Genomic DNA, 22301 nt, shown 5'->3' on the forward strand with positions numbered 1-22301 from the left:
TCATTACGCCTCAACAACTGTCCATCAAACGGCCCTAAAATTTGCCATAACAGCGGCGTGTATACATATACTGTACGTTCCAGTCTTCTACACTTGAGCAAGACATGTCCCTCACCAAAGAGGATTACTACACGATATAAAGACCGAAAGGTAGCATCGATCAGCTCATCCTGCAATCAGGCAGTGCTTCTGTGGAAACATGGAATATCCGGGCCTCCTCCCTAAAGCAAGACGCCAAGGCGCAACCGTGTATCGCGTGTCTACGTATTCTGCGGCAGATCAGTGCTAAAGACGCCCATAATGTGCAGCGTGATGGACTTGCTTTTGGAAAAGATAAGAGGAACTTTGATCCGGTGGGGGCGCCTGTGCTAGATTTTTCCGCTTTTTCTTTCCACCATTTGGTGTTGGAGTGATCAGGTGTGTAGGTGGCTGGCTAGGTGCCATGCACACCTTAATGGTTAAGGTATCTCGCTCAGGCAAGCCAGCCTTGTAGTCCTTCAGATTCTTTTCTCTCATTCCTCCTGATCGCCGATAGGTTCATTCCAAACTTTTCGAATCATCACCCAGTAACAACAGAGTTGAGCTTTGGCGACTCAGACCGCAGAACGCCAACTGTCACGCGGTTGCACGTTGCACCGCTTTTTAGCCCACTTCAGTCTGGACGACGCTAAAAAGTTTGGCACGATATCACAGTGTCAAGTGAAAGCATGTTACACTGTTAATGTCTAACAGAGACGATTTGCAAGAAAATACCCATTTTATATATTCTTATCGAATTTAGTTTGGTTACACCACGCATTAGCAGAAGCAACACCATGTCAAAATGTGCTGTCACATAAGTACCCAGGTTCAGATTTGCACGATATTGCAGAGTTCCAGGCAATCTTCAGGAGGGCGGTAGAACTTACTAAGATTTGCACGATCGAACCGTCGTTCCAAGCCAATTACTCCGTGTGATCGTCAAGCTGCTCAGGACCAGTTTACTGTATGCGCTGTTTATCATCACAAGGCAACCTGAAATTTCTCGGGTACACGGAGCAGAGGCAGCTGGTAGTCTCCAGGCTCTCCTAGCTGCCCGCAGGCAGCCATCTGATCATCCCCTCTGCTGAGCCGAACAAAAACAGTGAGGCCACCTTGAATTAAAACGTTGCGGAACTCAATTATCTTATCGTCTGGTGTGGGCTTGAATTGGGAACCGCCATGAGGATTGAAAGAGATGAGGTTTATCTTGCATGGGATCCCTTGGACTAGCTCTATAAGCCTCTTGGCATCATCCATGCTGCAAGCACAGTAAATCAAACAAAAATACACAGTTCAGGGTGAAAGCAGGTGTTAGTTAACCGTGATAGCTTCGGAAAGGTTAATACTGAAAAGGATTCAGGATTCAGTTTGCCTACAGATTAGAAAGGAAAAAGAAGATTCAATGTTCCAATTCGGCTACTGGGCTAATGATTAGTTGATTACAATAACAACATCAACTATAGACTGTTGCTAGTAGGCCTACATGTATGCTGCAAGACCAAATAGGAAAAGATAAGCCTTATGAATATAGGGGAGAAAGTTATCTTTTGCAAGGAGATTTATATGCAACCTATGCCAAGAGATTAATAATATACAAAAACAGTCAGCAAAGACACCAAAGCAGATATCTGACCTGTCGTTCACTCCAGAAAGCATGACATATTCAAATAGCACTATCTGTTTTTTTCTGAGGTTAAGTTCCTCCCTTAAAGTGCCAAGAAGCAAGTTAAGGTTGTACTTTCTGTTTATGGGCATTATCCAGTTTCTAACCTGCAAAACAAGTTATTAGTTTACAAAACAGTGAAATAACGCAAAAAAAATCACAGGAACAGAATAACCACTACCTCATCTGTCGTTGCATTAAGACTGACGGCCAGGGAGCAATTGGATTCCTGGAGGAAGCGTTTTAACTGAGGGACAAGACCGCTTGTGGAGACAGTAACCTTGCGAGGGCTAAATTGAAGGCCTTGCCCATCAACCATTATTGCTGAGGCTTTTATTACATTGTCAATATTGTGAAATGGTTCACCCATGCCCTGGATAAATTAGACATTAATGAAAGAGTGTACCATCTAATCAACAAAAACAACATAACTTTTAAAATCTTGTAGGCTACACGATGAGATGTTATTAAGAGTCAACTGCAGAAAGCAAACATAAAAAGATGGCCAAACGACATATACATGTTGTTGCTATAGCTAGACTTTCATTTTTGTTAACACAGTACTCCAAAACCAACATCAGGAAGCCTAACAACTGAACAAGAAACAGAGTTCAGTAATACTGCTGATACGGGCAAGGGCAACTGATAAAGATGTAACCATATATATAGGTCAAGGCATTCTAAAATGGAATCAAATAATTGACTATGGCATCAAAGCAAATGCAAGGACAACATCACAAATTCAATGTACTGTTAGGAAAAAAAGAGAGCTATTTGAATCCACAGCAATATTTGTTGATGTCACTTTAGGAAGAACAGCATAGATGGGAATGAAATCAGGATTGAAAAAAAAAGTAACTACAAATCGTATGCTGCTAGTTAAACAAGATGCCCAGTTAACCATCATAACACAATCAAAGCCCTAAATTACTTGAAGCAAATGCTTACCATAAATACAACATTATTAATTGATCCAAATTCATCTGAGAATAGTCTACGAGCAAACACAGCCTGCTCAACAATTTCAGCTGTCGAGAGATGTTTTCTCAAACCCATCCTATATATAAAAGAATCCAAGCAAACATAGAATCAGTACTGGCCAAGAGAAGAAAAATGCCTTGTAACAGAAGTAAACAACCTTCCAGTGAAGCAAAACTGACAGTTCATGGCACAACCAACTTGACTTGAAACACAGACAGTTGTCCTGCCCCTAGCGCAAGGAATGATAACTGTTTCAATCACTGAACCATCTTCAAGAGAGAACAGTATCTGTAACATCCTGTGTTCAAAAATCAATCATATCCAGTAAATCACTTCACAACATAACAGCAACACTGAAAACTACCTTACGGGTACCATCCGATGCAGTATGAATGTCCTTCACAGTTAATGCCTTGAGATCAGCATGCTCAGTTATCATCTTCCTGAAATCCTTGTTTAAACCTGAAGGATTTTAGAGGTAAATAGGTGGCTTCCATTTAACTGACACCTTGACAACACATCAAATGGCATACATTGAGAAGAATCAGCACATTTGTAGGTTCTCCAACTGAAAAGCAATAGACCCCATTGGACAATAGCAAATGTTGTGAACTTAGTGAGAGAAACATGACATGCAACTAGTAACTCTTACAAGGGTAGATGTACTTGTAAGGTTATTCAGTTTCCTTACCAGTAAACAAATATACTTGATAGTGCAACAACAATATTGTGGATAAGACATGACTTTCTTTGAATGCCAATGAAAATTGACCAATTGGAAACGCGGCATCCTGCTGCTGCAATTGTTAACTAATAGTCTAATACCCAAACATGGTTGGGCAGGTGATGTATAACTTGACCTTGTGTATTTCTAAACCATGGTCCTTGTTACTCCCACCATTCCATATTATAGTTCACTCTAACTTTGTCCTACTTCAAGCTTCTCTAACTTTGACCAGTTAGTAGAAAAATTGTATCGACATCTACAGTATGAAATTAGTTTCATTATTTTTTCATTAAATATGTCTTGATAATGACTTTATTTGAACTGGTAGATGTTAATAGTTTTCAGTTAGAGACGTTTGAGTTAGGATAAAGCTAAATTGAACTGTAATTTGAAAAAGAGGGATTAGTTAATAGCATATACTAATACTAAATAGATGGATTCCACTTGACACAGCCAAAGTCTAGTAGTTTACCCGTCAGCTCGTCGTAACAATGAGCCCAAACGTTGTTCCCGTACAGGCATTTCCACAGCATCATGGCCTGGCCTGGCCGAAACCCCTGCGCCTGCACCCAATTCTGAAAGGAACCCGCACTAAATCATCTCACGCGTGCACGTAACGCAAACCAACGAACTACTTAAAACCCACACATGTCTTGAGCCAAAGCCCTTACCTCGAGTTCCGAGTAGTCCATCCCCTTGAGCATGGCCTTGGAGCCGGCCTCGCAGCGGGCAGCAGCAGCGGGGCGGCGGAGGGCGGAGAAGAGGCGGCGAGGCGAGGCGCATAGGAAGGAGGCGCTCCGGCTCCACCGGAGGAGAGGCAGGACCTGCGCCTGCGCCGGCGCCGCCATGGTGAAATTGTCCGTCTGGTACAGTCTCGGGAGTTTGCGGCCTCTGGCTGGCTGTGTGAAATTTTCTGGCGACCAAGGCTGCCGAATGCCGATGGATAGACAAGGGCTGGGCTACTTTTCTTTCTGGGCTGTTCCACGGAAAGTGGGCCGAATACGTGGACGCCGGACAAAGGCACAAAACCGATCTCAAGTTCCATTTCCCTCTTGTCGCAAAAATAAATAAATAAATAAATAAATAAATAAATAATAATAATAATAATAATAATAATAATAATAATAATAATAATAATAATAATAATAATAATAATAATAATACTTGAACTTTAAATTTGTTTAAGCAACACAAAGATATAGGAATTTGAGCAACACAAAGTAAAGCACGAGAATGAGTGAACAAATGAGATACTACACACAAGGGATAACACAAAGATATATCCCTATGGTTCGATGACTTTGTTGGTCACCTATGTCGAGCTCGTTCGCTTGTCTTATCAGCCGTACTTTTTCTGCCAGTCAACAATATTTTTCTCTCATGATAAATCAACGAACAGTATTTTCAGCCATGACTTTTCAGACCACTTCTATCAAGTCAACAAACCCACAAAGGTTGGCTCTCACATGAGGACTTGACTTGAGTCGGCTTAGTCACAAGGTGTTATCTAAGCCCCTTTTTTACTAGAGTGGTTCTTTGTCTTCTTTGGCAGGGATATGAACCCAATAGCCCCTAAAAATCACCTCCAGAGCACCTCACGATCTTTAATTGAATGCTTCGGTGTAGTCATGCTGCACCAAGCCATCAAGGTAGCGGTAAGCACCAAGAGTAGCAAACAAACCACACAGCCAACACGATCGCTAATGTCATTCTAATTAACAGATAGTTTTGTTATTCCAATGGCTAGCTTTCATCTATTCTAGAAGGTCTATACTTTGACAAATATATAACAACTAGTTTGCGGGTATGAGGTTCCTGGAATGATGAACATGTTCAATTTTGAAAGCATATCTTGAGGCAAAACTTGTTACATTGTAGATAAACATTTTTTTAATCTAGTGTGTCTATACGATATTTACACAAATAAACCATAGAATCTAAATGCATGATGAGAACACACCACCGCTTCATTCCTTTGATCTAGATCACGTTTTCGCTGTGTTTGGATCAATGGTCCCGTTTCTCATTTGGAAAGGAAGTTCTTTTCAAACGTGGAACACGACCGAATTCCTCGTTCCAGGTTGATAAGAGTCAAAATCACCTTTCACTTGCTAAGTTAAATTCCAAATGACTTTGTTTGCTTGAGATTAGACATAGGACCTATTTGGATACATAGCTAGTTAATGGCTAGGGTTAAAAACTAGTTTGAATTAACTGTTAATTGGCTAAAAACTAGTCGAAGAATTAGATAAAAATAGCTTACTTACTAGTCCTACTACTTAGATATACTAAAGTTAATTTTAAACTAACTACCAATTAATTTTAATATCCATAGACGCCCTTAATTAGGCCTTGTTTAGATTCAAAAACTTTTTGAAATTTAACACTGTAGCACTTTTGTTTTTATTTGACAAACATTGTCCAATCATAGAGTAACTAGGCTTAAAAGATTTGTCTCGTGATTTACAGGTAAACTATGCAATTAGTTATCTTTTTTTATCTATATTTAATATTCCATACATGTACCGTAAGATTCGATGTGACGAGAAATCTTGTAAAATTTTGGGTTTTTGAGTACATCTAAACAAGGCCTTAATTGGCGCAGCAAGCATTCTCAGGGTCTGATTTTAAACACGCGAGGTTAAGATGTATGCCCGGTGGGCAAGCTGCTGACAGGCCACAAGCAAACAGCGAGGCCGGGTTTACTTCCATCAAAAAAACTCAAAATTATTAAAGATTTCATGTCACATCGAATCTTTATACATTGAGTATTAAATAATAAAAACTAATTAGGTCAGAATTGACGAGACAAATTTTTTAAATTTAATTAGTTTATGGTTAGATAATAATTACTACAAACAAATAAAAATACTATAGTATCGTGAAATTTTTCAGCTGGCGAACTAAGGCTTTGTTTAGATGTGAAAAAATTTTAGATTTCGATACTGTAGCACTTTCGTTTGTTTGTGGCAAATATTGTCCAATCATAGACTAACTAAGATCAAAAGATTCGTCTCACGATTTACAGTTAAACTGTGTAATTAATTTTTATTTTTATCTATATTTAATACCATGCATGTGTCAAAAGATTTGATGTGACAAGTAATCTTGAAAACTTTTTAGTTTTCACAACTAGCCTTGTTTAGTTTCCAAAAAAATTTGCAAAATTTTTCAGATTCCCCGTCACATCGAATCTTTAGACGCATGCATGGAATATTAAATATAGATGAAAATAAAAACTAATTGCACAGTTTGATCGAAATTGACGAGACGAATCTTTTAAGCCTAGTTAATCTATGATTGGACAATTTTTATTAAATACAAACAAAATTGCTACAGTGTCGATTTTGTAAAATTTTTTGAACTAAACAAGCACCTAAACACGCCCCGAGTGTAACCTTCCTGACGGCCCCTGGTGGAGCCCGCAACCGCAACACGGGTCCTGGCCTCCTGGCCTCCTGCCGTCACTTGCCTTCCCGTACCCCGTGCCTACTTCGGCAACCCGCTGTCCCATGCGCTCACATGGAGACTCCCGCAGGAGCTCGAACCACCTCCGCCTCGCCACCTCTTCCTCTTCGTCTTCCCCAGTAGCAGCCGCCGCCGCCACCCACTGCGGCAGCCAAACCACGTGAGGCCTTCCACGCCGCTCAACCCCCACAGCATCCGCTGCCACCGCCGCTCATCACCTCCCCGGCGCTCCCGGCTCCAACTACTGCAAGCATGAGGCAGCCCACCAGCGCGGGCGGCGACGCTGGGTTCGTGCGCGCGGACCAGATCGACCTCAAGAGCCTGGACGAGCAGCTCGAGCGCCACCTCGGACGCCCGGCGGAGCGGGGAGTCGGCCTAGCCTCCGGGACGGGGAGCCGCCGCGGCGAGTCCGCGAGGCTGCAGGGCCCGGAGGAGCTGACGCCGCTGCGGCGGTGCCGTGAGGACTGGGAGATCGACCCCGCCAAGCTCGTCATCAAGGGCGTCATCGCGCGCGGCACCTTTGGCACCGTGCACCGCGGCGTCTACGACGGCCAGGACGTCGCCGGTATCGTCCCAGCATCCACACTACTTACTTTTTGCACAGCTAACGCTTACGCGTGCAATAGCCATGATGAGCCAGTTTTCATTGCCCATGAACTGTTCGACGAAATAGCCACGCTAGTTATCTCTAGCTTCTTCTTCTTCCTCTTCTGTGCGCTAGAATTTGGTTCCAAATCTGATCGATTCCTACGCAAGTCCTTACGGTACTTCGATGCATGCTTCATTTTCCGTTCCCTGCTTAGAGTGGTGAGGAGAATTGATCGTTAGATAGCAACGTCATTTGCTATAGGTGGTTGTTCTAGATGGTTTGGCGAGTTCTTTTCGCCTGTCGTGTCATCTGTGCTTTTCCTTGTCAGCAAATTGCTAAAGTTGATACCTCTGCTTTTCTCGGTTCCTTGGTGTATTCCGTGACTTCTGTTAGATAAGTCCCCTTATAGCTTTTTGGTGTGTAACCCCCTCATGTGATCCGAGCCAACCAACAGTTAAAGTTTTTGGTAGGCATGATCCATGTGTTCATCTTATGATGAGCCCCTACAAGTCAGGAGGGTACAGAATAAAGCTGCCGATTTTTCAGGCGAAAAGTCGCAACATGCCATTGCTGTTGCACTTTTCAGGGTCAGGGGAACAGGGAAATTGGAAAGCATCTGAACCAGGTCAATGTTTCAAAAAAGATAACGAATACACTGAAGTTTGCAGCCAGAATTTTAAGTTAACATTTTGGCATTGTCCCGCTAAAGCAAATCACATGACTCATGAAAAAGCAGATGCAATTTGTATGTCCAGAACTTTATCGCCCTTTGCATGCTGCCCTCTCAATATGTTTGTTCACCATCTAATGGATTCATTATTCTTAAAGTGTGATTAGAATATTATATCAAATGTGTCTTAGGCATTCATAAGCTCACTGAAGTTGTTGATTGGCTTGCTTTGCAATTATTCACCACTTTGACTGTGTGATGATACCAGTTTCCTCAATGTCCTCCATAAAGTGCCTCTCAGGTGTCACACTTTACTTCCCTGTGTATTTCATGATCATGCTAGACCCTTAATAGGTGTCTCACTGTTCCATTTTAGACACCATGCTTAATAGGATTGTAAGTTTGAACCTTTACAGATTGTTGTTTGACATGCACAACAAAGTGCATCTTATTTGTTAAGAATGTGCTACCTGCCTACCTTTGGTCCTCATCACGCTAACCTACACTTTTGAGATTTGGATTGTGCTTTGTCCATCCTTTGGCAGTCATGCTGTAATTCATAAATTATTACAGATATGGAGTAAAATGCACGTTCAGCATGATAAACTTTATGTTTACCATCGTAACTTCCAATTTTCCACACTGATTGTCAAATGTTACCATCTTCTAGTAAAAATGCTTGACTGGGGCGAGGATGGTCATAGATCAGAACAAGAAATTGCTGCACTAAGAGCAGCGTTTGCACAAGAGGTCGCTGTGTGGCATAAGCTTGACCATCCAAATGTTACTAAGGTAATCATTGCCTGAAGAAGCCCTTTTCCTCCCCCTTCTAATTTCTTAGGTTAAGTACTCTGCTGATATAAGACACTTCTTCAGTTATTGTTTATCTTTGTTTCATAGGACAAAGTCTAGAATTGCTGTCTGATATTATTAGTCTCAAACCTATGGTTAAACTTTACTATTTCAACGTACCGAAATATGCATCCAATCATCCATATGCTGTTGGTCTTCACATTGTTCCCCATGTCTGGGTATCTGACAGCATAGTGAGGGGCATATGCAGCACTACTGCACTACCATCTCTCTTGATGCTTCAATGTGCCCTAATTTGTTCCAAAGCATGCAATATATCCCAAAGTTAGTCTTGTAACCACTGGTAATGGACACTAAAATCTTTCTTTTACCATTTGATACATGACAAATTTTAAGAACAATAGAAATTTGGAGGTTTTATGTCATTCATTTAGTTGCATATGCTATGTTACTTGATTTCAACATGATAGCAAATTTACCTAGAAATATGTAGGAGCTTTATTTTCTTTTACATCTTTAAAATTCAATATAGATCATCATCTACTATTATTACCTGTTCTTGTTTCTTGCTGCTGAATATTGATATGTTTCCAAGCGCGACTAGCTATCCTAACAACAACTTGAACTTTTACCTGACAGTTTATTGGGGCTATAATGGGTGCAAGAGATTTAAATATACAGACGGAAAATGGACATCTTGGCATGCCAAGTAATATTTGCTGTGTTGTTGTTGAGTACCTTCCTGGAGGTGCACTGAAAAATTTTCTGATAAAGAACAGGAGAAGGAAGCTTGCCTTTAAAGTTGTGGTCCAAATAGCTCTTGACCTTGCCAGGGGGTAAGAAATGGATTGCTTTTCTTTCTTGATCTTTGCCTGAAACTTAGTTGTTATTTGTGTTCACTCTTTAGTCTTGGAAGATATGATTGTGATATCTGTTGTTTCAATAGATTATGCTATCTCCACTCAAAGAAGATAGTGCATCGTGATGTCAAGACTGAAAATATGCTTCTGGACAAAACGAGAACTGTAAAAATTGCTGATTTTGGTGTTGCTCGAGTCGAGGCTTCAAATCCTAGCGATATGACGGGTGAAACAGGGACACTTGGTTACATGGCTCCTGAGGTATTTGATTTTAACTGTCTGCTCCTAACTCTAAAAATGCTCACCTGGAGAAGTTATCCTTTATATCAATAGGTATTTGCACGGAAACTACTTAACTATAAGCAGAAACATGCCTGCATCATACAGCAAAAGTATCTTAAAGATCATGCAGATTGCGTGGCATCTAATCTCTTCAGTAGTTTGGTCAACGATAAGCAGGAAACATGCTTGCATCATACAGAAAAAGTATCTTAAAGACGACAACAGATTGCGTGGCCTCTAATCTCTTCAGTAGTTCGGTCAACCATTTCGTTTTTCTCTTCCCGAAGCTTTGTTATCCATTGTTTCGCCACCGATGTATCATCTGCAAGGCAGCAGGATTTTCCCATTGATTTGAAATTTGGTTCTTGAAAGAGTGTACTTGTGGCTTACATAATCACATTGGCATATGCACGCAGGTTCTCAATGGCCATGCTTACAACAGGAAGTGTGACGTGTACAGCTTTGGGATCTGCCTGTGGGAGATATACTGCTGTGACATGCCGTACCCTGATCTTAGCTTTTCTGAAGTCACCTCTGCCGTGGTTCGCCAGGTGAAAATAAGACATTGCCTCTGTCCCGTTCCTTGCTGCCATGTTGTCACTGAAAGCCTGAGCTGAAAATGATTTTATTTTTTTCCCACAGAACCTGAGGCCTGAGATACCACGATGCTGCCCGAGCTCGCTAGCGAACGTGATGAAGCGGTGCTGGGACGCGAACCCGGACAAGCGCCCCGAGATGGCGGAGGTGGTGTCCATGCTGGAGGCGATCGACACGTCCAAGGGTGGCGGCATGATCCCCAAGGACCAGTCGCAGGGCTGCCTCTCGTGCTTCCGCCGGCACCGAGGCCCCTAACGCAGACGCAGGCCCAGGTTGCTTATACCCGGTGAAATGAAATGATGACAGTGGTATCTACAACTTCATTTGTAATCTAATCGCAGAACTGGCTATAACGGAGAAGCTTCCCATTGCTTGTCATGGGTGTAAATGGATGGGGTGGTTGACGATTGATGTCCTTGTATGCTCGCTTCGAGTTCTAATGCTTGCTGTAAGTTAAGGTCAGGTGTAGAGAGAGTTGCTGCGGCCGTTTGCTCACATCGTTAATTTCATTCATGGCCGTGACGTGAAGCAGGGTTATTATGTACTGTTGGATTAACCATCTCTTTACATATAATGTTATTAATTATTAAATAACACATGAATTATCTTCAGTAAATCCGATTTTGGAGCGAAGATAAAATTTCTGCTGTTTTTGATCGGATAATTTTCTGCTGTTATATGTGTGTGAAATGGCCAATGGCAATGAATCTTCCAGTGGTCTGTATACGGTCGTACGGACGGTCGGATGATCGCAAGAGGTACTGCGTGCAAGGACGGGCGTCCGATCCGATCCCACCTCGCCTCGCTCCTGCCTACCCGGCGGGCGGCCTGTCCGCCTGTTCCCCAGAAGCAAGGAGAGGCGCAGAGTGAAACAGGGAGGCCAAGCCGCCGCCGGACACCGCCGTTGATCTCTCTCTGAGACTCTGACCTTTCCGATCCAGAGCCTAGCCCTCCGCCGTCTACCGGAGCTCTCCCGGATGGCGGTGAGCTCGCGGTTTCCCTCCCAACCAGCCGCGCGCGGCCTCCTGCGCCGCACCCCGCCGCGCATCCTCCCCGTCGAGCGCACGCCGCGCCGCCTCGCCCTGGTCGTCCCCGCCGTCTGCGGGGGGCCTGGACCGGGCGGATCGCCCGTTCCCAGGCGGCCGCCACCGCCGGCGGACGCCGCGACCGTGGCGCCGACCTCCGCGCCGTCGTCGGCCGCCTCGGCCATCGATTTCCTCACCCTGTGTCATCGCCTCAAGGTACAAGATACAAATCGTGCTCGTCCTAATCAGCCGCGCCCCCCTGATATGTCGTTCCAAGGCCGCTCTCTATGAATGTCGGGTTTTCCTGTAACGCGTAGGATCAGACCGGAGATGCTCACAATATTTGTAAGAAATTCTAAAATGCACAGAGAAAGTAAAAGTAAGCTGCACTGCCCTGTGCATGTGCAATGATTTGGATTAATTCGTTCGTGGTGCCCCTCAGTTCTTTGATGCTTAGGTCCATCATGTCACATGATTCTGGTGCTTATTCCTTTTGTTTATTCTGCAGACCACCAAAAGGAAAGGATGGATAAACCATAGCATCAAGGGCCCTGAGTCTATTGCTGATCACATGTACCGAATGGCCTTGATGGCTCTGATTGCTGGTGATCTGCCTTCTGTCGATCGAGAAAGGTCCATCTCTTCAAATTATTGTTTTGTCTTTCTCGTTTCGTTACATTTTAGCCTTTGTCATATCTTGGTTTTCTGCTTGGTGTTGACGACCATTTTTTAAACAGGTGTATCAAAATTGCTATTGTGCATGACATTGCTGAAGGTAGGTCATATGTACCATGCAATACACAAACTGTTGGTGTGTTGTATGTTCAATGCACTTATCTGATCACGAAAACTACACTTCATCTGCCAATACTTTATTAGCTTAAATGCCTAATTCATCCACAAAGCCCACCTTCGGTAAATTACTCAATCAAATATTCACAATTCTTTGCTTAACAGCTATTGTTGGTGACATTACCCCATCGGACGGTATACCTAAGGCTGAAAAAAGCCGGCGTGAACAAGCAGCTCTAGATGAAATGTGTGAAGTTCTTGGTGGTGGGCCAAATGGTGGGTGCACATTTTTTTATGTTAAGTGTCAGATCATGTAGAAACTTCCATCACCAAAAGACTAACTATTTATCTATAATATGTTTGTTTTGCAGCTGATGAGATTAAAGAGCTGTGGGAAGAATATGAAAACAATTCTTCTATTGAAGCCAATCTTGTAAAAGATTTTGATAAAGTAAGAAGGCAGTTGTTTTTCTAATGTCTTTTCATTATTGTTATCTGACTCTCTCCACTGTGAGATATTAATTTTCATCATGATTCATGACCATAGTCACATAAAATGGGTTCACCACCCTCGCCCCGGGTTTGTCAACCCCGACTCGGGTTTGAGGGTTCATTTTCGAACTGAAGTGTAAAAATCTCTCAGAAGTAGCGTACCACGTACCTCAACCCCATCAACCCAGAAACTTTGTGACTATGTTCATGACTGCTAGCTGTAGCAATGTATAAGTTTGCTTTTACTTACCAGATCCGACAGATTTACTAACCTTGGTAGATTATGAACTTTTAGAGCAAGTTCATCGCAAGTACTTAGTTTGTTTTGAATTGAATTGGTGATTGATGAGTTGCTTACATGTTTGTATGACATGACATAATAGACTTCTTGTTCTTCATGGCCTTCTTTACAAGTTGCAACTTGTGTAATTTGTTAGTCTTAATTCCAAAGAATGCTAGTAAAGCTACTTTTTGAGGTTTCTTCCTCATATGCCATAGTTTTTATTCTTCAAAGCATGCAAATTAGTTTTTTTGGTTACATGATTAATATTTCGTGTATATTTTTATTTATATTTAGCAATACAGTTACTTTCATGCATTTTATTTTGTTTTTTCTTCGTTATTATCATCTGTTTGGCGTGTTGGGTTTTACATTTCGCCTTTTTTCAGGTGGAAATGATTCTTCAAGCATTGGAATATGAGAAAGGTAATAACTTTCTTGTAATGGCAAATTTGTGTACATTCAAAACATAAGCCACCTTTCATTATCCTTAACTATAGTTGTCTATGCCGTATATTCAGTTAAAGTATTCCCGTTGAATATTGTGAACACTCCAAGGAGTAAACTGCCTTGTTGGTATCAAATGATTTGCTCCTATTATGAAGTATGGATGATAGATTATCTAGTTTTTTTGTGATGTTATTCTTGATAAATCAATATGATTTATGAGGTTATGCAAAACACATGTAACCTGGCTCGCTGAACTAGCGTCACATCTTAGGGCCTGTTTAGATTGGGGATGAAAATTTTTTGGGTGTCATATCGAATGTGTCGGAAAGATGTCTGGAGGGGTTTTTAGAAACTAATAAAAAAAACAAATTACATAGCTCATCAGGAAACTGCAAGATAAATTTATTAAGCATAATTAATCTATCATTAGCATATATGGGTTACTGTAGCACTTAAGGCTAATCATGGAGGAACTAGTCTTAAAAGATTCGTCTCGCGATTCTCAACTAAACTGTGTAACTAGTTTATTTTTTTATCTACATTTAATGTTCCATGCATGTGTCCAAAGATTCGATGGGATGGATGAAAAATTTTTGGGTGGGGAACTAAACAGGGCCTTAGAATTGTCAGTATTGATTGCATTATAAGGTGTAATATAACCAAACTAATTGCACTCTTTTACGAAACTTTGTAAGACTATCTTAATGCATTTATCCGTCTAACTTGATGCATATTGAAATTTACAGAACATGGCAAAGTGCTAGATGAGTTCTTTCTCTCCACTGCTGGTAATTTGATCCGTCTCTGTTTCCTAACTCACTATGTCCAAAGTGGGGTTCGTTTCCAGCTGGCCCCTTTTCACCAAACATTTTCTTAACATGTGTTTCAGGCAAGTTCCAGACAGAGATCGGTAAGAGCTGGGCTGCTGAAGTAAACGCGAGGAGAAAGGAGGGATGCGGAAAGCAGAAGTAGGAGCCTTCTTCCACATAAGCATGCTGTGACGCGAGGGGCGGTGTGGCCAACTAGGCACTGGCAAGTTTAAGCGGGCCTGGAGTCGCAATCTCCATAAGCCAATTTCAATGGTGGCAGTTCACCGATTGCCACGGTCGTTCAGCCTTCCTAAGGAATAACGGGAGGGTTATGAAATGAACACTAGATTTTAGCTGAAAGGTTCGAAGTTGCTCGAAGACCAAGGGGTAGGTAAAACTGTAGTGTTTCGTTGTAGCCTGGGATCCAGCGAGGGATAAGGTACTTTTTTTTTTGGGTTCAACCCCGTGAATAATGAAAGGGCGATGGTGTTTGCCCTTCTCATCTTCCCTGCCCATTTTTATTTTGGGCGAAATCTCTCCCCCAGCTAACTTATTTGAACTTCGCAATTAGTCTTGTTTTATATAGGCCTGCGCTGCGGTATTCTCAATTTCTGATGGAAGGTTTTCAGCTGCCCTGCTCTAGGGATTTTAATTTTTAATGTTGGCTTTCTTTTATAATTGAAAAGTTTAATGATAAAATGCGCATAACTTCTAATAACTAGCTCTTTTGGACATGCCAATAAATTTTGCGGGACTGACCAAGGGGGCTTGGCATTTGTCCTAAATAAGTTGTTTTGATTTTTTTTAAAAAAATTCCAGGGAGTGCAATTTTGAGAGTCTGTTTGGAGCGGAAAAAAAACCTACTTGAAAACTTGACTTAGGCTTGACTTAGGCTTTGTTTAGATGTGAAAACTTTTTGGATTTTGCTACTGTAGTACTTTCGTTTGTTTGTGACAAATATTGTCCAATCATGGACTAACTAGGATCAAAAGATTTGTCTCTCGATTTACAGGTAAACTGTGTATTAGTTTTTATTTTTGTCTATATTTAATGCTTCATGCAAGTGCTGAAAGATTCGATGTGATGAAGAATCTTGAAAAATTTTTAGTTTTCGAGATGAACTAAACAATACCTTATACATGTGCTACTATGTTACTATTGACGTTTAGATGAAAAAGCTAAAATAAAAAAGTATTCTTCCCGGTTCCCTTTGCGTGCCAGCATCTTGGCCCACGCTTAGCTGCTCTGCCCTTTAAGGCAACTTGTGTGTATAATTTTGAGATAAGGTACAGAGGTTGCTATGCCAGAAGGTGCTAGATTAGCAAAAATAGCTCCAATGTTTGATAAGTTTGAGAACTTTGAAAGAGGGTCCATCAAGAATAAAATACTCTCTCCAGCTTTCCCAACCATCCCGTCTCTACAACTTTTTAAAGGAAATTATTTGTTTAATGTTGTTAGTTTGGCTGATAAACCATGTCAGAAAAACTGGCGCAGGTCGCTTGGCTTCCTTCTTAGACTTTACTCTGACGGCTGAGACTAGGGAGGAGTCAAGCCAGGTCTTGCGGCATGTTGTCGAGAAGAGAAGGAAGCTGATGATGTCTTACGTCCTCCAGGGTCCAGAATTGATCTTGCCTAATGCCTAGTCGAGGTAATAGGATCTGTCGCATATGTTTGGAGGGACTCCTCCGGGCTCTAGCTCCTCCCTATGCGGCTCCTCCATTTCGTAGTTCATTTTGGGCAGACCAAATAGGGCCTTGTTTACTTCCACCTAAAAACCCAAAAATTTTCAAGATTCCCCGTCACATCGAATCTTTAGACGCATACATGAAGTATTAAATATAGACAAAAATAAAAACTAATTGCACAGTTTGGTCGAAATTGACGAGATGAATCTTTTAAGCCTAGTTAGTCCATGATTAGACAATATTTACCACAAACAAACGAAAGTACTACAAACGCTGGTAGAATAGTAACATCCTTTTGATAACACTGATATGTGGCTCGCAATAGTCAAAATCAAAACATAATTCGGTCACAACAATAACCTACCCATCTAACTTCAGTACATGCCTAACAGGCCAAGATCTCTACTAGCTCTAGTTACAAGAGTTACAGAGTTACTGATCATACTAACTACTAAGAATTAACATCAGCTCAAAGCCACACAAGGGACTAATAACATCACTCCCAAGCAGCAATTTTCTCAAAGATTCTCTTTGGATCAAATGTGAAATAATACCATAAACATACTTGCATCTCTTTACATGACTAACGGTGCTGCATTCAAACTACCTAAACCACCATCTCATGCCAGCATTTATCGGGTCATGAAGAAAAGGGGTGTAATGCTGGATATATGGGTTAATTGTCCGACCAATTTTAAGCCAGATAGCTCTATGATAAGCGGCAGTGAAGGGAGAATGGTACATGAGCTTCAGCAACTGCACCACCAGGAAAAGAGAGTGAGATTAGAATTTAATGAACCATCAATATTATAAAGGCTATTGGTACAGTCCTGACATTCTAAATGTGGTGGATGTAACAGAGTTCAGCCATGCAGAAGCAAAGATTGTTGCTTAGGTTCCCTTCTAATTGCTAATGGGCATGGTTATATTAGACAATTTGGCATGGTTATATTCGACCTTCTGATAATTGATTACAAAATTATAATATTCATTATACTAGAGGTCTATGGAGAGGAGATTTGCAGCAAGTGAAATATCATTATACTAGAGGTCAAAGGTATGCCAGCAAGGGCCAGCCATGTAGAGCATACACATACACACCTAATGTGTGATGACAAATTAAAATATCAGTATTATATCCAAGACAGCATAGTGATAATCTTTGGGTTAGGTTTCTTGCGCTGTTTATAAAGCAGGTAGATCTCCATTAACTAACCTGCCAATACATGAATGTTTGCATAACATTTCGCTGTCGCCTGCAAGGTAGTAATAGGAATTTGAAGTTAAGGACTAATAGAAGAGAGGGAGGGGTGAAAAATAAAGGAAAAGACTAGGATTAACTCACGAGAACAGGGATAGGATCAAAAGAAAGCCCAACAAAATCTCTGAATTTGAACGTAGAAAGTGGACTGCAGTTGTGTTTGTCTCAACCCATGTACAAGGTTGCTCCAAGTATGTCCTGCAAATTAACACACTCATATCATATGTGATAACAATTTTACCAACAGATCAAAAGGACAACTATTATTTTTATTCAATAAAAGGGAACAGGTATTTTTTACAAGCCATAAAAAGTTAAAAACTAATGTTTGCGTCTTATAGCTCATTATGTAGTGGCCATTCTTTACATGCCCTGAAGTAATGCCTGATGGACACACCACAAGGCAAGGAAAAAGGAGTCTCCTATACGAACCTTGATCTATTTCTTGCTTAACAAAAGAGATATATATCGAAATTCAATCCTAGAGCTGGCGTGAACAATAAAATGAGTTTATTGTTTGTGTGAACAGAGAGCATGGCCTGGGGCTGCTCCATCTCATGGCCCCTAATGGGCTGCATATGACACATTAACATCCAAGTCCCAACATATAAAGCATTTATGTTTTGTGTTTTACAAGGGACAAAGGGTGTTCAACTATTGCAACTGTCAAGAGAATCAAGTGCATCACCAGTGTAGGAACAGCATGCCTAATCTATAGTTATTTAATCCTGAAACAATGATTAGGATGAACTACATAACTCCAGAAATCCATCAAGTAATTTACCTGTACAAAGATGAGCTAGTAAAATGTCGCCGTAGAAATCGAGCGACATGTTCAAGTGCCCAACAAATTACAGGTACCAAAACAACTGCCAGAAAAGAGTATCTCATTATGCACAAGGTAACTCAGATGGTTAGGTAATAATGTGACTGAGCTTCATGTCAAGTGAACAGCTTATGCTTACGCTTCAAGTGCAGTTTAGATGTAGCAAACATAAGGCAGTACATGAATGGTATAAAATCCTTTGATGAAGTTACATGGTGACACCACGCCTGAACAGCCTGCAGGTTCCCTGCTCGGGGTAGCTGATGGGAAGGGAATGGTTTATTAGTAGAAAACATTTAAATAGTAAAGGCATCTAAGTTGAGGAGGATCAAATATTAATTTAAAAAATCAATTCCGTGTCACATACCCTGTACAAAGCAAACAAAGCATAGCCTGTAGTACATGTTGTGCCAAGAAGTGACAACCTATATCCCTTGTACTGGAGGGCATGTGGTGCCAATGGAAAGATGCCAATCAAGGCAACAATAAGAACCTATTAGAAAAAGAAGAATAAAAATTAATGGTATGTGATCCAGATAAGATGGCTATTTAGTAACCACATATTCTAGACAGATCAACACAAAAGGTCGTTATTGCTCTTCACTCATATATGGAAGCGATTAGCCAAGAAGCACTCATAAATCAAGCTACCGCATGTTGGCGCACTGATACTAATAAACTGTAGATACTGAGGGTACAGAATTGATAATACATTGATAACATAATAAATCCCAGAGAAGCATGTACAGTAGCTTGCTAAGAGTAGAAAAGAAAAATTACTAGGCAGACATGATGTATATTCAGTCATTATGTCCATGGTCACGTGAGAAAAGTTTATTGCTCTAATAACATGATTAATGAATCCTGACCATCCATTCACTTATGAGAATTCTAAATACAGTTTGCTACCAGTGAAGAGGGCTTCAGCCTTCAGATGAAGATATTTTCCCATAAGAAGACTGGCTGAACTGGCTAAAATAAAACATGCTTGAGTTGGTTTAGATAAGATCTTAAATCCACAATCCAACTGTTGTTCACAAACCTTTCAACTAAGCCTCAATTTCTTTTAGTAATATCCTTTACCTAACTGAGAATGGTCCACTACTCCCAATAGACATACCAATCGACAGACCAACTGGACTTCGGAGACGAATTGCTTAAAACATATAGAAAAATTCTATGAAACAACAGCTGTTGTCAAAAACAACTTTTTTTGCAAGAATTAGTACCCAAGCACTAACGGAAAAATGTAATGACCGCTGGTCCAACTGTAGAGACAGTATGCTTCGTGCTGGTCCAGAAGAATTAGTGCCTACAAAACCCATTCTCAGATGAGGACTTAAGAATAACTCATAATAAGGTGAAGCAGTATGCTCCTTATTACCTGAATCAGGAGGCCTTGCATTCTCATCAGCTGAAGTAGATGCACCACCTGAAGATGCTGAGGGCTGGGTAGATGTGGTTGAGGACATTCCTTTAACAGAGAAATCTGGATCCTGCATCCAAATTCAGCAGATAAACCATCATAGAACCATGTTATGTGTATGAAAGAGTGTCACTTAAACACTAAATGCCAATCAGGCGGTCACCATCGTGCAGAAAATTGTCAGACAATATGGCAGGTTAATCATACATCAAATACATATATATCACCAAAACGAGGTAGACAAAATATATTAAATTATTCATGACAACTGTTCAGTAATCTCATGCTACAGAGTTTGGTTGAAGGGGAAAAAATGTTGATACACACTCCTAAACAGATGAGCAGAAGTCACCAAATCAAATTGTTGCTGACTCAGCCTGTGAATCGACCAATGAGGCTCAATATAGCACTCGAGAGAGAGCAGCATCAGGTACTCTGATCTGTTGCTGAAATCTTATCCTAAATCAACAGTTGACTGAATTATCAAGACAGCATTCAGTCATATTTCATCAGAGATGATTTCAACAGTCCATAGCAAGATTGTACAGTCCCAGAGTAACATGCGGAGCTAACCGAATGTCTGGACCAGTTAGAAGGAAACAGGTACCAAACTAAAATAGAACCGGAAAAAAAAACATTTCACGAATGTCTGCGTGGTGTCACCTGCTACAGTTGAGCAGAGAGGATGACTCTGAAAGATACCCATAACGAGGCAAGAATACGCGGATTTCAAGCTTTATTTCCTCCATCCTTACTATGAAGTGAAAGATGAATGGGCTCCATGTCCACAAGCTTGGAACCGGCCAAGGAGGACGGGGCATCGCCACAACCACAAGCCCACAACAAAACGAGAGCATGATGCCTGCCAGACCAAATTTCCTCTGAAACTAAGCCTGCCTCAGCCTTGCAGGCTTGTAACTTGTAAGCACTCGATCTTTACACTCTCGCTCAAGATCCCGCTCACGCATCACCGTCCCCATCTTTGTTGCAGAAAAAAAAAACGGCTAAACAAACTCAGGCTTATGCGGCGGCAGTGGGAGCAGCGGCGGCATTTGTGCGCAATGCGGGGAGCCAAATCAGATTTGGGGATTTGCACCAGCCAAATACAAATAAGCCATACAGAAGCGCGGAAGGGAGATAAGCAAGCAGCAAACCTAACCTGCGTAAAATAATTTCCGGCCTGCAGCACTGTAGGGCAGAGGGCGCCAATCCCAGCTTCCGATGCAGGCCAGGCCAGGCAAGGAGAGAGAGAGAGAGAGAGAGAGAGAGAGAGAGAGAGAGAGAGCCCTCTCCTCGAATCTAGACTTGGCAAGACTCCGAAGCAAAGGCGCAGCACGGGGACAGAGGAAGACGACTGACCCCTCCCTGTCTCCCTTCCCTCCCTCCTCGCCTACTACTACTACTATCTCAATTCCGCCTCTGAAATTTCCTTGGCAATGGAGGCTGTTTATTATTCGTTGTGATGGCCAAGTAGCCCCACAGGGTATCATCATCATCATCCATCCGAAAGCAACAGCAGCGCCCGGGGGAGCCCGTGATTACGGACAGTTCAGGGGGCGGGATCGCAAAATGGATGGTTCCAGCCATTGCTCCAAGATTCCTCTTTATTTTCGCTTCTTTTTTTTTCGTGGTGGAAAAGAAACGAAGGGAATTCGAGCGGCCGAGCGGGACGGAGCGACGAAAGCAACCGCGCCAGATGCCCCAGATCTCGAAAATCCCCGGGCGAGTGCAGCAGCAGGGCAGGCGCTCGGGCAGTGCGACGCTGACGGAACTGCCGGCACACGAGCACGCCCTATCGGAAATGCAGATCGCAAAGCTACTGGGGGGAGCACAGCACGGGGACGAGAGAACTACGGCGTGGTGGAGTGGAGTGGAGTGGAGTGGAGTAGGAGTAGGAGTAGTACGTACGACGAAGCGGCGGTAGAACTTCTGCTGGAGGTGCGCGCGGACGTAGGGGTGGGAGAAGAGGTGCGGCGGCACGGCGGAGCTCGCACGGTACTCCGCCCACCGCGGATCGCGCTCGTAGTCGTAGGCCGCCGCGGCGCCCGTGGATGGCCAGGACGACGAAGACGCGTCGCCCATCCGCTCCCAAGCCCCAAGTCGCGGTCCCGGGCACTCGGGCAGCCCGCTGGGGGAATGATGCGGCCTGCGGCGAATTTTTGTGTGCACCACCCGGGAGCCGCGCCCCTCGAGGTGCCCATATTCAAGGCTGACTGTGAGGGATAACCTCTTCCGAACGTTTCTGCCTGCTGACAATAATCTCTTTCTGTCCCATTTTAATTTCTATACAAGAAAATCCTTTTTCAAATAATCCAGCATTTATTAATGCCTGTTTATTTATTTAATGGGAGTTTAATTAATTTCAATAATCCATCCAGCCCTTTTTATGCAACTGCTACATTTTTTTTCACGTGTCTTTGGGCCATTTGGAAGGACTTCTAGAGGCTGGGGCTCTTTGCACTATTTTCATGTTTTCACCTCTGCTTTATATTTATTAGCCAAACATATTTAGCTCCAGGCAACTCTATTTTAGAGAAAAAAAATAGAATTGCGAGAGCACCTAAACGACTACTCCACAAACTAT

At 42.1% G+C, this 22301-nt stretch overlaps 4 protein-coding genes across 5 annotated transcripts; 2 read left to right on the forward strand and 2 right to left on the reverse strand.

The window, feature by feature from the left end:
• LOC8054938 (dual-specificity RNA methyltransferase RlmN) lies at positions 723 to 4321 on the reverse strand. Its single transcript, XM_002458173.2, has 8 exons — positions 4064 to 4321; positions 3865 to 3967; positions 3030 to 3127; positions 2823 to 2953; positions 2633 to 2741; positions 1866 to 2057; positions 1655 to 1791; positions 723 to 1279 (listed from the first exon to the last, which is right to left on the reverse strand). The coding sequence occupies exons 1-8, from the start codon at positions 4238 to 4240 to the stop codon at positions 1003 to 1005; spliced, it is 1224 nt and encodes a 407-aa protein (XP_002458218.1). The 5' UTR covers positions 4241 to 4321; the 3' UTR covers positions 723 to 1002.
• Positions 7113 to 11311, forward strand: LOC8054939 (serine/threonine-protein kinase STY8). The gene is made up of 6 exons (XM_002455990.2): positions 7113 to 7425; positions 8790 to 8911; positions 9572 to 9768; positions 9879 to 10053; positions 10491 to 10625; positions 10717 to 11311. The coding sequence occupies exons 1-6, from the start codon at positions 7113 to 7115 to the stop codon at positions 10924 to 10926; spliced, it is 1152 nt and encodes a 383-aa protein (XP_002456035.1). The 3' UTR covers positions 10927 to 11311.
• Positions 11477 to 15023, forward strand: LOC8058223 (HD domain-containing protein 2 homolog). Its single transcript, XM_002455991.2, has 8 exons — positions 11477 to 11912; positions 12205 to 12329; positions 12434 to 12471; positions 12654 to 12764; positions 12860 to 12939; positions 13650 to 13686; positions 14457 to 14498; positions 14600 to 15023. The coding sequence occupies exons 1-8, from the start codon at positions 11649 to 11651 to the stop codon at positions 14680 to 14682; spliced, it is 780 nt and encodes a 259-aa protein (XP_002456036.1). The 5' UTR covers positions 11477 to 11648; the 3' UTR covers positions 14683 to 15023.
• On the reverse strand, positions 16474 to 21890 carry LOC8058224 (transmembrane protein 33 homolog). 2 transcript variants are annotated; one of them, XM_002458174.2, is made up of 9 exons: positions 21626 to 21890; positions 19676 to 19787; positions 19521 to 19603; positions 18659 to 18784; positions 18431 to 18551; positions 18250 to 18334; positions 17550 to 17663; positions 17421 to 17460; positions 16474 to 16960 (listed from the first exon to the last, which is right to left on the reverse strand). In XM_002458174.2, the coding sequence occupies exons 1-9, from the start codon at positions 21797 to 21799 to the stop codon at positions 16808 to 16810; spliced, it is 1008 nt and encodes a 335-aa protein (XP_002458219.1). In that variant the 5' UTR covers positions 21800 to 21890; the 3' UTR covers positions 16474 to 16807. The 2 variants fall into 2 exon arrangements, with proteins under 2 accessions (XP_002458219.1, XP_021312977.1); XM_021457302.1 differs by lacking the exon at positions 21626 to 21890 and adding an exon at positions 20877 to 21298.

The sequence above is a fragment of the Sorghum bicolor genome, chromosome 3 (genome assembly GCF_000003195.3).
Source record: "Sorghum bicolor cultivar BTx623 chromosome 3, Sorghum_bicolor_NCBIv3, whole genome shotgun sequence".
Classification (NCBI taxonomy): domain Eukaryota; kingdom Viridiplantae; phylum Streptophyta; class Magnoliopsida; order Poales; family Poaceae; genus Sorghum; species Sorghum bicolor.

What these genes read in the sequence shown, in the direction of transcription:
- LOC8054938 (XM_002458173.2), bottom strand. Translation starts at nt 4,240, where the DNA reads ATGGCGGCGCCGGCGCAGGCGCAGGTCCTGCCTCTCCTCCGGTGGAGC. An exon ending in TGGACTACTCGGAACTCGAG is followed by an intron (nt 3,968 to 4,063) that starts GTAAGGGCTTTG and finishes GGTTCCTTTCAG; the next exon opens with AATTGGGTGCAGGCGCAGGG. An exon ending in TTAATAATGTTGTATTTATG is followed by an intron (nt 2,058 to 2,632) that starts GTAAGCATTTGC and finishes TAATTTATCCAG; the next exon opens with GGCATGGGTGAACCATTTCA.
- LOC8054939 (XM_002455990.2), top strand. Translation starts at nt 7,113, where the DNA reads ATGAGGCAGCCCACCAGCGCGGGCGGCGACGCTGGGTTCGTGCGCGCG. An exon ending in GCTCTTGACCTTGCCAGGGG is followed by an intron (nt 9,769 to 9,878) that starts GTAAGAAATGGA and finishes TTGTTTCAATAG; the next exon opens with ATTATGCTATCTCCACTCAA. An exon ending in CCTCTGCCGTGGTTCGCCAG is followed by an intron (nt 10,626 to 10,716) that starts GTGAAAATAAGA and finishes TTTTTCCCACAG; the next exon opens with AACCTGAGGCCTGAGATACC.
- LOC8058223 (XM_002455991.2), top strand. Translation starts at nt 11,649, where the DNA reads ATGGCGGTGAGCTCGCGGTTTCCCTCCCAACCAGCCGCGCGCGGCCTC. An exon ending in CCTTCTGTCGATCGAGAAAG is followed by an intron (nt 12,330 to 12,433) that starts GTCCATCTCTTC and finishes TTTTTTAAACAG; the next exon opens with GTGTATCAAAATTGCTATTG. An exon ending in AGCATTGGAATATGAGAAAG is followed by an intron (nt 13,687 to 14,456) that starts GTAATAACTTTC and finishes TGAAATTTACAG; the next exon opens with AACATGGCAAAGTGCTAGAT.
- LOC8058224 (XM_002458174.2), bottom strand. Translation starts at nt 21,799, where the DNA reads ATGGGCGACGCGTCTTCGTCGTCCTGGCCATCCACGGGCGCCGCGGCG. An exon ending in ACTAGCTCATCTTTGTACAG is followed by an intron (nt 17,664 to 18,249) that starts GTAAATTACTTG and finishes GTTAATTTGCAG; the next exon opens with GACATACTTGGAGCAACCTT. An exon ending in AAACATTCATGTATTGGCAG is followed by an intron (nt 16,961 to 17,420) that starts GTTAGTTAATGG and finishes CTGGTGGTGCAG; the next exon opens with TTGCTGAAGCTCATGTACCA.